At 42.9% G+C, this 14224-nt stretch overlaps 1 protein-coding gene across 5 annotated transcripts in view; it reads right to left on the reverse strand.

The window, feature by feature from the left end:
• TMEM154 (transmembrane protein 154) overlaps nt 1-14224 on the reverse strand; it is a 43386-nt gene that overhangs the window by 8834 nt on the left and 20328 nt on the right. For 2 of the 5 annotated variants that reach the window (XM_078445692.2, XM_078445693.2), the window contains exons 2-6: nt 12167-12439; nt 12037-12075; nt 6285-6312; nt 4898-4983; nt 2527-2584 (exon numbers count right to left, since the gene is read on the reverse strand). In XM_078445692.2, the coding sequence (XP_078301818.1) occupies nt 2527-2584; nt 4898-4983; nt 6285-6312; nt 12037-12075; nt 12167-12439 (484 nt within the window). Of the gene's footprint in view, nt 1-2526; nt 2585-4897; nt 4984-6284; nt 6313-12036; nt 12076-12166; nt 12440-12709; nt 13014-14224 lie in introns of all 5 variants that reach the window. The other 3 variants (XM_078445691.2, XM_078445694.2, XM_078445695.2) reach the window with 3 other exon arrangements.

A 14224-nucleotide genomic window follows, 5' to 3' on the forward strand; every position in this document is an offset into this window, starting at 1 on the left:
AATGTGGTGCATTAAGTGTAGGATGGTGACCAGATCGACTCCTTTTTCCAGAAGTACATGGACTTTATGCCTAAGAGGTTTTGCGTCAGGGTGTCTTTCTAGCATCAACAGGGATTGAGCCCTTTTAAATAGAGTCCAGAAGTCTTAGTTTAGCAAGAGGATGGAGAAGTGTGTTTTCTACTAAGTTCAATCTTCAGTGACTGTTATATACTTTCTGAAGCATTGCAGTCACTTGTACACTGCTTAAATGGTAGAGGAAGGATGAGTCACAGAGCTAAAAGCCAATGGGGAACTTTGGGGGTAATGATGTATCAAAGTAGGTTAACTGATTGTGACAAATGTACCATTGTGGTGTGGGATGCCAACAGCCGGGGAGGCTGTGCATGTGTGGGGGTATTAGAACTCTCTGTACTTTCTGCTCAGTTTTGCTGTAAACCTAAAACTGCTCTAAAATATACAGTCTTAAAAAAAAAAATGCCCCAACCAGTACTGTGGGTGGGCCTGGGCCTTTGGACACAAGCTCACGAGCCCAAAAGGCAGTCAATTTATGTATATCAATGTTAAGTTAATAATAAGAATACCAATACTTATTGAGAGCTTATTTTGTGACAGACTTTGTTCTGAGTGCTTTGTACCTTTCTGACTTTTCAGTGACTAAAAATTAGATTTGCTTTACAATATTTTACTACTCTGTGCAGCAGTCAGAAAGTATCTGTGGCACCAAAGCCTTGGGACTTGCCATTGCTGGTTCTTAATGCTGGTGCTGGCTTCACTGAGAGGGAATGACGTAAGGCCTGACGGCTGTCCTGTGAATTAAAGCCGAACAGTTCTGGACCAACAGAGGAATGTAGACATTCCCCTTAAAAACAATAGTTCAGCATAAAGCAGCTCTCCAAATGGGTTAAGGCTTTTTGTCTTACAGGCAGAAATGACCTAGAGCTTATTTCAAAGACCAACCTTTCAATATTTCAAAAATGTGATTTCTAAGATGCTTTCCCAACCATATAGTTCTCAACATCAAGTTTCTTCTATGTTGCCAATAATTCCAAAAACCAAGAGGCAGATGTATAAAAACCACCGGTGTTCCATGCCGCTTGTGGGTGCCCATCAGAAATACAGTCATAAGATATTTATAGGGTTTTGGTGGTGATCTGAGCCATGTGCTGAACATACACATGACTCATTTTTAGGTAAGATTAAAATGCAGAGAAAATATTCTTTTGTAATTGCCTTTGTGATGCTCCCGCTAGCATTTTTTTCCCTTTCATCTACTTGTTAATATCTGGTACCTCATTTACATGGGATAGAATTTTTTCTGAACCAGTGATGAATTTTTAACATGCAAAAACCTGGACTGGTAACGCTGACTGAAATCTTCAATAAGAAACGGACTTCCGAATCAGAGCCGAGGTTTACCTCACTGAGACTGTAGAGGTGTGATGTGTGAGATGTAGGGTGACGACCTTTCAGATAAGGTTTAAGGGAAGGAGCAGAAAAAGGGGCTAGAAGACAAACATCTGACTGCCCCGATCACCATCTACTATCAGTCTTTTCCTGCAAGGCTCCAGCCTCAGGGACTGCCCGTGACAAATGTCTGCACTCTGGAAGCATTTAAGATGACAGGCACAAGACCTCTGGTTAACACGGAGGGAGAGAAGACGGGTGGTATTTACCCTGCTCTGAAAGATTATTCTATCTACTCCAACAGAAGCGTAAAGTGTCAGTCACAGTCTCAGTCAAGTTCTCTACTCGCTGATCACCTCTGAGTCACCCCTACCAACAATTTGGTGCCCCCCAAATCACAGCGCTGCTGTGTGGAACAAGTCCCCACGATTGCTGAATCATCAATCCTTTCTCCTGCGACGCTTCCCACGTCCTGACCAAACAGTCCTCTGATCAAAAACACCCCAGGCGTGGTCATTTCTAGCCTCACAATAGGTAGCAAAATTTAAACAAGATTCTGGTGTGCTGACCACTAAAATTTTCTATCAAGCAGAGCCACCTAGTGGTAGAATGGAATATGTTTTTAAAATTCTCATTTAATTTCTCTCCTATGACAATCCAATCCAGGTGGGGTTTTGTTTTGTTCTGTTTTGTTTTTTATATGTTCATTTTGCTCACTCATATTTACAGTTATCCAGTAAGGCTGTCACTTCCATCTGTTTTCCTTACCAAACATCTATTTATCCAAGGTAAACAAACCTATAGCCTGTTACAGTTGGAAAGTTTTGTGGCTAAAACAGAAGTCGACTCAACAGTATGTCTTCAGAAGGGCAAAGAAAATGCCAGTATTAATTTACTTCAAAAGATAGAGTCACTAGGATATTTACTTTGTACCTTTCTATTTGTATCTTTCTTTTTACTTTGTACTTTGTACCTTTCTTTTCTCCACACTACACACCTATATACCCATGTAAATTGTCACATAAAATTTACAAGCACAGAGATGGTAAATGAAAATGCCCTACCCTGGTCTCCAATACCCTCCCCCACACACATATAATCAATGGTAGAAATTAGAAGTACCTTGAGTTGTGGTTTGATTCCTTTTCTTCCTTTAAAGTAGGTAAACATTCACAATCAGCTAGGACAGAATAAAAGCAAACTCGTTGTTAATCACCAAAATTCTATTTTCTACCCACAAAACTCGTGCATTTGAGCGCCACATTTCCCAGCTCTGTGTGGTTGCTTGTACAGAAATGACCTCACTAGGGAGTTCCAGAGGTTAAAAGATTAATGATGGCAAGGCTCTTGAAATGGGAAAAAGCATTAGTAGCACAGATACAAGGCTTCAACATGCCTCTGGCCCTGTTGGAAAGGGCACAATTCATCACTGCTTGGTTACTCAGTCCCCAAAGAACCTCACTGTTGCTCCAAAAGCTAGAATCTGCATGTTTCAGGTTAGACACTGGAATAAAATAGCTTTACCGGAGGTCCTGATGAGCCTGTAGAATGATTTCAGTCAGGATGCACGATCAAAAGGCAGCAAGTGAATTGAGGAACGACTAACCTTCTTAAAGTCGTCAGAGTTCTCTCCTATCATGTCACAGTTATTTGTAAGGAAAAACAAAATCCATCGACTCCATCACCTATGTGTCAAAATAACTCTCTGCTGTAGTTACGAAGTAGATATGCCTTTTTCTGGGTTTCTGGTTTTGTGAGTGTAATGGGATCCTGATGTATTACTGTTATCTCAGGCACAAAAGGAAAGATGTCATATTATTAAGAGACGTTGCCTTTGGGTGGTATAATTTTTTTCTTCTTTCTACTTTTATTTTTGCATTTGCCAAATTATTATGTATGTGTATTTTATAAACTAAAAACAACAAAATGAAACTGCCTTAACGATTATTATAGTGACCTGCCCCTGTCCCCAAATGCTTTACAGAGCCTTTCTTGCCTCAATCTTGGGCTATGAAAAACTGTTCCGTTCAAAATTGTACAAGTTCATCGAATGGTTCTAATCTTTGGGAAAGCTTATGTTGATAAGCCTCTGGTATAATAATTCTAATAACAGGTGTCTGGATTTGGGGCTTCACTATTGTTGAATCTGACAGACCCCAGAGTATTTTTTAAAGTTGAATGTTAACAATACAAATGATATGATAATATAAATAGTGGATTTTATGAAGATAATCTGAGCATTAAAAATCAGTTATTGATTTTTATAGGAATTTTAAAAGGGAAAAAAACAACTACCATCTTTTTTACTTTTTATTTATTCATTTATTGACACACAATTTTCTTTAATGTTTATTTATTTTTGAGAGAGACAGAGTGCGAGCAGGGGGAGGGGCAAGGGGAAGGAGGCACAGAATCTGAAACAGGTTCCAGGCTCTGAGCTGTCAGCACAGAGCCCAGCTCGGGGCTTGAACTCACAAACTGTGAGATCATGATCCGAGTGAAGTCAGACGCTCAACCAACTGAGATACCAAGGTGCCCTGCTACCACCTTTTTTAAACCCACATATTGATTTAATGAAAAGTAAGGAACACATACAGCAATTACTACCAGATATCAATTAGGAAGTAAGTTACAGGAGGATGTTTATATTACTATCTTTATTAGTGTTGTTCAATAGAACTTTCTTTGGTGATGGAAATGTTCTAGATTTGTGTGTATAATACAGTAGTTATGCATCCCAAGTGGCTACTGAGCATTCACAATGTGGCTAGTGTGACTGAAAATTTTTAACTTTATTTAATTTTTTAAATTTTAATTTAAATAGCCACATATGGCTGGCGTCTCTTGCATATGGCAGTGAACAGCACTGATCTATGTAAATTATATGTGGCAAAATTTTACATCCATATACAGATTAAAATCATAGATCTCTAAATTCTACAGTAGATAAGGTAATGCCAGACGCTAGCTTTTTCCAGATAATTTGGACCCAGAGAGCTCCTTGTTTGAAGAAAAATCATCTTCTTCTTGAAAAAGTCTGTTTGAAAAGATTGTACAAAAATAAAAACAAATGGCACCATGTGATGCAGTAATTAACCTGAGTCTTTTCTTTTTTTAATGTTTATTTACTTATTTTGCAAGAGAGAGAGAACACAAGCAGGGGAGGGCAGAGAAAGAGAGAGGAAGAGAGAGAATCCCAAGCAGGCTCACTGCTACGAGCACAGAGCCTGCTGTAGGGCTTGATCCCATAAACTGTGAGATCATGAGCTGAGCTGAAATCAAGAGTTGGACGCTTAACCCACTGATCCACCAGGCACCCCTTAAACTGAGTCTTTAAGGATAGTCAGACCTAAGTTGATTACCCGCATGCTCCAGATCTAATGCGGATTGGGCTCACGCCGTCACATTCCAACAATTACGGGACATTTATAAAACCGTTGCAACCTTCACATGCCAGAGAGGACAGGAAAAGCAACTTTAGGTTACCACATACCATTTCTATTCATGTTGTTCATCCACTTGTCAAGCTCTTCCATTTCAATTTCCATAACAGAGGGTGTGTCTTCCTCAAAAATGGGGCTGGAGAGAGAACAGAAACAAAAAGGAGTGTGGTGTGCCGAGTCTCATTTTGGGAAAGCCCAGAATGTTGACTGAGGGAAAGGTGAACTTGATCTGGTGTGTGACACTCCACGGCAGATTGGGGCTTTGCCCTACTCACCAAATTCTAAGAGGCGGAAAGGCTCGAACTACAATAAGCCTTCATCTATCACTGATCCAATGATGGAAGGCGCACGGCCCAGCTCTTGGGCTGCAAGGCGCACGGCCCAGCTCTTGGGCTGCAAGGGAGCCCAGGAGACTCTGACTGCTTCCCTAAATTAGGTACCAAGTTGAGCTGCCAGGCTTCTACCATGAGGCTCCTCTGGGGAGTTGCCCTATTTAGCATGTTAGCCTTGCTTAATTTCACTTCCCTTTCCTTGAGGTTTCTGAACTGTGCCCCAGGTCAAGAGGCCACTGTGGACAGGCTGCTTTTATCACCCCTCCTTTCAATTCCCAGGCTTTTCTGACATAGAGAAATGGAGTCGTTGCTTTCAGAAACCCACTGCCCTCACTTACCAGGATTCAGAGCACACGGTTATGGAAAAGAAGCCCCTGGTTAACGTAAATGGGGTTGGGGAGGAGACCACCAGCTCAGAACCACAGCTGGGACGTGAAAGGAAGGCACGTAGAGGAGCCTGGGTGTAAGAGGAGGGCGTATGGAGGAAGCCAGCAAAGTGTCTAAACAAGCAAGGTTGCTAGGGGGAAGGCTGGAGGAGGTGGTGACATCGCCCCAGAACACTCTTCTGGTGGCATCTTGTTCTCTTTCTGCCCACTCCTCCCTCCATCCTTCCTTCCTCTCCCCTTCCATTCCCCTTCTCCCTCCCGTCCTCACTGTGATTCTGCAGCATGAACTTTATGCCTCTACCAGGACTCCCCTTTCCTACCAGGGAATGTTATCTTTCCTGGTGATAAAATTTTTAATCAGAATAAATGAACCAACGTCCTTGAAATACACCCAGGGTCAGAATATTTAAACTACAATGCATTTGGAACTGGTAGCATTCAAAAGAGTTTTTTGTTTTGTTTTTTTTTTTCCTGGAGAGGACCCAGAAGATTTTTTCTGGATCTTCACCCAGATCCCCCACTGAACTGAGGTTGGGAGACAGGTGCATCCCCTTCCCCCTTGGGCTGCTAAGGGCCCTTTCCTGGGGCCCAGGATGAAAAGGGTAACCCTCAAGGGTGTGAGAATAAAAACTCCTAAAAAGGCAGATGGCTCTCTAATCTACTCCTCTCCCGGATATCTTCGTCTACACTGAGCTGGGTGGGAGGCAGCAGGAACTTACACTTTGATGTTCTCACTTCCCAGTTCACCTAAAGAGAATAGATATAAAGGTCATGTTAGCTTTCATTGTCTAGAACAACTTTTTAGTTCAACAACAGCTGAAATCTCCTTTCCAAAGACAGGAGACAACTTTAAGTAAATTGCATTTTAGGGAGCAATAACTCTTAAGTCAAACACGCACCATATTGAAATGAGGTCCTAATTTACCACATGAAATCTTTTTTTTTTTTTAAAGATATGATGGTTCTCTAAGAGTGTTGACCTCAAATCAGATGTTTCTCCCTTTTCATTTTTTTTTAAATCCATCTGAAGAAGAAAACAGTGGCAATGGGAAGCAAGGGAGAGTCAGACAAGAGGGACTGTTCATTGACCCCTTCCTTACTCCAACACGTCCCAGTTCAACACATTGCTGTTGTATCTTTGTGTGACACACGAAGCCCAGCACTGTGACTGTCCCTTTGTCCCAGAGCAGGTTGTGGAGGGCTCATCAGGGCTACCCTTGGAACTCTACTCTCACCCCTGCTGCTTGCATGGCTGGACCCCTCACACCCTTCTGGTCTTAGCTTATACTCTCTCCTCAGGGAGCACCCTCCCTCCCTCCTATCTCTGAAGTAGGGCCCACCTTTCCAGTTGTCCCCCAGCTCAGCACCTTGCTTGCTTCCTCATAGAATTTGCCATGTTTGTCATCGGTCAATCCATCTGCTTAATTTTGTTGGTCGCTCCCACAGCTTCAGAAGGACAGAGATCATGCCTGTCTTGTTGTCCTGCTATCCCCCCACCTCCCATCCAGCTAGCCCAGTACCTGGCAAATACCCAGTAAGTATGTATTGAATAAATGAGTAGGCCTTAATCTGGAGGGTCTAACATGGGTTAAATTCATACCCAATGTTTTGGACTTAACTATATCATAAAAACAAAGCTTTGAGCAAACTTGCTTTTTGTTGCTGTGGTTGAGGTGAGAACCAGGTAACAGTTTGTCAAATGCCCATCAGGCTCCAGATGAACGTGTGGCAAGAATCAGAGCCCAATGGCCCAGCTCACGCTCTGTTTTGTTTGGCAGGGGAACCGATGCATCCAGAGAAATGAGGCGATGATGTCAAGTGAGTGGAGAGCATAGACCCACAGCACCTTTTATGATGTGAAAACCATTGAGAAGCAAACCACTTTGTAGAGGTCCACCAAATAGTCGAGTGGTCCTGATCCTTGGCAACTGGAGGTCTCTTTTTGCCTGGCCTGCAGAAATGTAGGTCCCCATTGGGCAAACACAACCAGCAAGAACCTGGAACTGAGCTCCTGGCAGCTGGGAGCCACTATAATTTCCTGTGGGTTGGCAAGCTTTCATGGCATCGCTGATCCAGGAAAGCTGGGCACAGATGGAAGTTTTGAGCCACCACTGCTTACCTTCTAGGGCCTATGGGTTATATCTTTCTGCCCCCTGCTAGGAACCTGATGCTTTCTGCAGGTGTCTGACTCCTCAGGCACTTAGACTGGGGAAAGGGGAGTATGTTCATTTATATTTTATATCTGTATATCTTTCATCTAAAATTGACGTGCTATTTCCTTAAAGGATTTTACTATAAATAAAGCCCATACACAACTGAGCCTTCCCTACAGGTGACCCATAAAGATCCCCCTGTTTTGTCACTCCCTCTCTTTCCTTCCCCCTCTTTCCCTGCTTAGTAAACCACCCCCAACTAATTTCTCAGACACTAGTGGCCCCACAGCCCCACCGTAGAGGGCATGGATTTATCTTTATAATTTGAGCGCCTGCAGGCTTTGTGGTGAGCAAAAGCTACCCCTGCCTGCAGACGATGGAAAAGTTTAAAAACCCATTACAAAAGTACTCCAGATGCACCAAATGGGAAGCTCCTGTAATCAGTATTCAAACAGAGCAAAGAGCCTTCTGCGGCCTCATCTCCCCTGCTCCGAGACCATTACCCCTGCCCCAGCCACCATGGCAACAGAAAAACATCTGGGAGAGCACACCAGAGCAGAGCATTAAACCAGGAGGGAGACCAATTACGTGTCCTCAGCAATCAGGTCCTGCCCACTCCACTCCACCAGGCCTGTATCTCTTTATTAATAGCCATCTACTCCCTTTGCCACCGGAGGGCAAATGTACCTCTTACACAGCCCCCCACCTGCACTTGATTCCATTTTCCCTCCTACAGTCCTTCCATTTCACACCCTCCTACCCACTTCGTCCTCGGCCTGAGGTTCCCAGCTACACCCACTCAGCCTGACAATGCCCCACCTGCCAGCTACCCTCCTCTGTGTACCTCAGATGGTGGCATCGCTGGGGCGAGGGGATGAGGGCAGGAGCCCCACAGGAAAGTGGCTCATTTATCTTTTTTCCATGCCGAACACTGAGCAAGAGACAGACTCTTTCTGGAGATGTACTGAGCAGACCCAGGCGTCATGTAGCCACAGTCTATTTAAAGTGATGGCTTCCTGGCAGCTGTTTTCCCTGCAGCTCTCTCAGACACAGCACATCAGAACACTTAATAAATGTTAAATAATAACAACTGCAAATTTAATGCCTGCAGGTCTAGGAAGAATGGTTAATAGAGCATCAGGTTACTACACAGCATTTCCCTTTTCCTGGACTCGAAACGGACAGGCCCAAAGAGAAAAAGTAATTTCCAATAGGAAGAAATGTTCTTTCTTTTTTTTTTTTAATATTGTTTAATTTTTATCTATTCTGAGAGAGAGGGAGAGAAAGCAAGCAAGAGAGTGGGGGAAGGGCAGGGAGAGAAGGGAGAGAGAATCCCAAGCAGGCTCCGAACTGACAGCACAGAGCCGGACATGGGGCTCGAATCCACAAACTGCGAGTTCATGACCTGAGCAGAAATCAAGAGTCAGAGGCTTAACTGAGTGAGCCCCGAGAAGTGTTCTTTCTAAATGTGTTGGGAAGGCGCCCCCCGGTGGTCAAACTGGTGCAGAAGCGCATACCAGGCTCTATTCAGGTGGGGGAAATACCAATGTGTCTAACTTTCTGAGAGCACATCATCCATGCCCTTCCACAAAACATTGTTTTGGATACTTTCCAAGCAAACTACTGGTCTGACCCAGTATGACAGTTCTATTTTTCCTGGAAAAAAATATTTAAATAACATTTTGTTAATTTAAATATTCTCCTTTTATTGACTTGCATTATAATGTGGTGTTATGTGAATAGGGGGACTTCAGGGGACGGAAGTTGTTAACCTTTCAGCATTTAGTTTGTTTGAGGAGACATCCATCTGTTAAGCAGTTAACCGTCTGTATCTATACCAAAGGAGTGGCTAGTAAAAGAAAATATTTAAATAAATTTCTATCAAAACTTGTGATTAGCAACTGTTTGGACGTTTCAAGATATCTGTGTTGTGTTCTCTCTCTCTCTTTCTCTCTCTCTCTCTCTCTTTTAAGTTTATTTATTTATTTTGAGAAAGACAGACAGCACCAGTCAGGGAGGGGCAGAGGGAGAAGAAGAGAGAGAACCCCAAGCAGCCTCCCCACTGTCAGCGCAGAGCCTGATGTGGGGCTCAAATTCACAAAAACATGAGATCATAACCTGAGCTGAAACCAAGAGTCAGGTGTGTGACCTACTGAGCCACCCAGATGCCCTTCTGTTGTGTTCTCTTAAAGTGAGGCATATTTAAACCAAAAAGAAGGTGCCAATTGGTATTAAGAATAAGTTGCAAATTTGTTTTTATCTCTGAGAATAGCTGTTCTTTAAAAAAAGTTCTAACATTGTTTTATTAACTCATTCATTCAACAAACGTTTATTGAGCAGCTAATATATGTGTTGGGCTAGGCACTAGGTTAGGTAAAAGGGGTAATCATACTAATAGGTTAACACAATATGCCGGATACTCTTCCTACTAAGTGATTTACATACATGAACCCATTTCATTCTCATACCGTCTCTGTCAGCTAGGTGTTGGATTTGCCCATGTCACAAATGAGGAAGCTGAATCAGAGAAGTCAGAGGGCTAAGAAAAAAGCCAACAGGGCAGTGTGGTTCCAGAGTCCATTCTCTAACCTTGATGTCATACTACTAAACAAGATAAATAAGACAAGTTCTTGATTCTCTTGGACCTTAAAGAGAACATAACCTCGTAAGAGAGACCAAAAAATAAAAATTAAAAAAAAAAAGACAAATCAGCAACTCATGCCAGTGTAAACACTGTGCATAGTAAGTGTGAACACAGTCTGTAAGAGCACAGAAGAGGTGTGATTAATTTTGCCTGGGGAGTGATTACTCAAGGCTTCATAAAAGAACTGGGCATTGAAGAATAGGGTGGCGATTTGCCAAGCAGACAAGAAGGAAATCTCACACAGAGGAACAGTGTCAACCAGGCACGTTAATGTCATAAAAGTGTAAGCCACACTCTGGGAACAGCCAACAATTCATGTACCCAATGTGGGGTACATGAGCCATGTCTGAGATCGAGGCCCGTTCTTGATCATGGATGGCTTTTGAACTTTGAGGTTCTCACAATGAAGTTTAATCAAAAAGCCCTTTCTGTATTTAGAGCCTAGGAGCACGAACATTTGACTGGACACCCGGCATCCTCCCCCCAAACCCTATGACACCATTAGGTAAGACTGGCTGAAGGACTATGGTTTAGGCAGGAAATTCTTACTTTCCATGAGGTCAAAACAATGGGGTCCAGACATCTCTGTTTGCTTTATCTTTTTCTTTAGCTTACAAAGGAGCTCCCATGTGACCACTGTTACTAGGTCACCCTGAAATTTCAAGCAGTGGAGAAAACAAGTGTATTTCCTACTCCTTTGGAATCTCTTACATTGGCTCTTGCCAAGAAAGGTAATGCACATCAGGGCTTCTTCCCTAGCTCACATTTACCATACCTGCTGGCATAATGGAAAATGACCATTTATAGCTCCTGCCGTGATCTCAAAGCCTCTTCTGGTGTGAGGACAGTGAGCAAGACCCACAGGCCAAGAGCTTGATCTCGAAGCCAGAGGTGCCCCATTAGTGAGTGTGAGGGATAGAGAGCGAGTTTTGTGTGCACATATCAATATGGAGCTTATCAGGGATGGTCTCATCCCTTGAGTGATTTTTGGAAGAACTAAAGGCTTCAACTTAAAAATCCAATTGGAGTCCTTTTTACCAGCACAAGCCAGAAGTAGTCAAGTCTGCTTTGGACTTAGAACTACACCGTGACACCTAGTATGTGTTGCTCCGAGAATTGGCACTGAATACCCCTCGCGTGTATCTCTGACCTAAGGAATTCTCCATCAGATTGCTTTCAGATTGATGACGGTCATCTTGAGCCAATTAGGAATTTCATACAAAAGTTGTCATAGCTTTAATGAGAATAAGAATGATGCTTTACTCAGGCCTTTACACAATCAAATTGGGATGTGGCATGGAGGAGAAAACAGTATCTTGGACGGAAATCTGTATGAGAGAATCCTCTTCTCAAGCCCAAGGTCTCAGCCTCCGCATCCTCAACCCCAATCTGACCCACTGCTTTGCCAGCTCGATTATTTCCTCCGACTCAGGGAATGTCGCACGGACCTATTGGCCAGTTCTAGACTGCGCCCTTGTCTGGATTAAGCACAGAGATGGCAGTTGTGTGATTTAAATTTCAATTGAGGCTGAAGCCGCTCTCTGTTTGAAAAACAAGGGAGTGTTCACCACTTACTATTTTATGTAGTCCTTGTTGCTTCACTTTAAAACCTCTCCGTTCCCTTTCCTCCCTCAGCCCCAACTCCCAACAAGCATTAATTAGGATCATACTCACATGTCTGTAAGGCATTCTGAGATCCTTGGCTAGAAGGCTCTGTGTAAAAGCAGAAAGTGTTTTTGCCTTATTGATTGTTCATTAACACATGAAGCAATTGTCTGGAAATGGGAACACACAGAATATTTACCTTGTTTAGTTCTTTTCCTTTTATAGCGTGTTACAAGGATTACCAGTATTACAAATAGGAGGGCCAATAAAATCAGCGGGATCAACACCATTAATATAAATTCGTGCTGATCTGCATCCTCCTCAAAGTAGGTAAAATTTGTATTTGTTATTAATGTTGCTGTGGTCACTGCAGCCAACGTCGTCTCCATCACGGCTCCATCGGTAGAGTCTCCATCGCGGCTTTCCAATTCCAGGGGCCTATCTGCTGACTGTTCTGGTTCCTCAACATACCCTGAGGGAACACACACAAAATTGAGATTGCCATGGAGACAAAGCTAGTATGTTATGTTTTCAATGATTTTTACATTTACCCTACACGCATCCAGTGGTAAACTTGATCTACTGCATTTGGTCATCCGGTTCGTTGTGACAGAGTATTGATTTAACATAAATGGAGTTCAAGCTGGGAGTATATTGGACATGGAATCGGACGGAGCCCAGAGATAAACCTCCCACTGATACAGGCAGTTGGGTCTTAACCAGATACTTTGGACACACTTACGCAAAGGGCATTGAGAAGCTTCGTCATATGAAGGGTGATATTCCAGAACATCTTCTAGAGGACACCACGCTATTTCCATAACATTTCTGGATAAATCCAAATTCATGTTTCCTGGAAGTTAACTACTTGCCACACAGCACTCAGGTATAAAGCAATGCATGCTGTCCTAGTTTTTCATAAAAGGTTGCCTATCAGTGCAGAAGAATTCGTGGAAACTGGGGAGACTGACTAGACATCAGCCTCAGTCTCACATGCTGCAGAGAATGGAGACTCTGAGATTATCGGACACAAGTCTTCCTGAATTCTAAATAAAAACACAACATGTATTTCATTTGTAAAGGGAAATTCTCGAGGGGGAAGCTCCCTTAGAGACTAGGGAACCAATATTTAAATGTATTTAATAGAAAGCATCTTTCCCTAGAATAGAAAGAGCTTCCCCTATTAAGAAGCTATAAACAAGTGTATTCTCTTTGAATTTCAGATTGTGTTTAAAACCATCCTGGGGCTCATCACAGGACAGGGAAGGACTATTAGCCTGATGATCATCTGACAAATCTTTCCTCACCCGGCTATGTAGTGACCACAGTAAGGCAACCAAAGGTTTCCATGTTACTATGGCATAATGTTGCCTATCATTCAAATGGGGCCCACTGAAGGTAAGAGCATGAATTTAGGCTATAGAAAACTTATCAAGTAAGATGACTTATGTGAACATTCTAAGTGAAAGGTGCCATGCAAACAGAAAAGTCAGCTGCTTTAAGCCATCCTCTGTTACTGTAGGTCAGGCCACCACCGCACTGAGTAACAGAGCCAATTCCACACCTTATCCATTCGCATGACTGAATGACCATGAATTCCTCTGATTTATTTTATTTAAAAATATGTGTGAGGGGCGCCTGGGTGGCGCAGTCGGTTGGGCGTCCGACTTCAGCCAGGTCACGATCTCACGGTCTGTGAGTTCGAGCCCTGCGTCAGGCTCTGGGCTGATGGCTCAGAGCCTGGAGCCTGTTTCCGATTCTGTGTCTCCCTCTCTCTCTGCCCCTCCCCCGTTCATGCTCTGTCTCTCTCTGTCCCAAAAATAAATAAACGTTGAAAAAAAAAATTTAAAAATAAAAATAAATAAATAAATAAAAATAAAAATATGTGTGATCACAGTCTAATTTTTTGTTGGACTATGTACACGAACATTTCCGTATCCCCCAAGACCAGGGAATCCACTTGATAATCACATTGGTAAATGCCCCCCCCAAAAACATCAGAGTCAGTTACAAACTACAGAGTATAACTAGCTGATGTTCCTCACGTGTTTATGCCAAAAGCAGGATTTTATTTTTTATTATTTTTTTTAAGTTTATTTACTTATTTTGAGAGGGACAGAGACAGTACAAGTCAGGGGGAGGCAGAGAGAGAAAAGGAGACGGAAACAGAGAGGAAGAGGGAGAGAGAGAGAGAGAGAGAGAGAGAGAGAGAGAATATCCCAAGCAGGCTCTGCGCTGTGAGCACAGAGCCTGATGT

The sequence above is a fragment of the Panthera onca genome, chromosome B1 (assembly GCF_046562875.1).
Source record: "Panthera onca isolate mPanOnc1 chromosome B1, mPanOnc1 haplotype 2, whole genome shotgun sequence".
Classification (NCBI taxonomy): Eukaryota; Metazoa; Chordata; class Mammalia; order Carnivora; family Felidae; genus Panthera; species Panthera onca.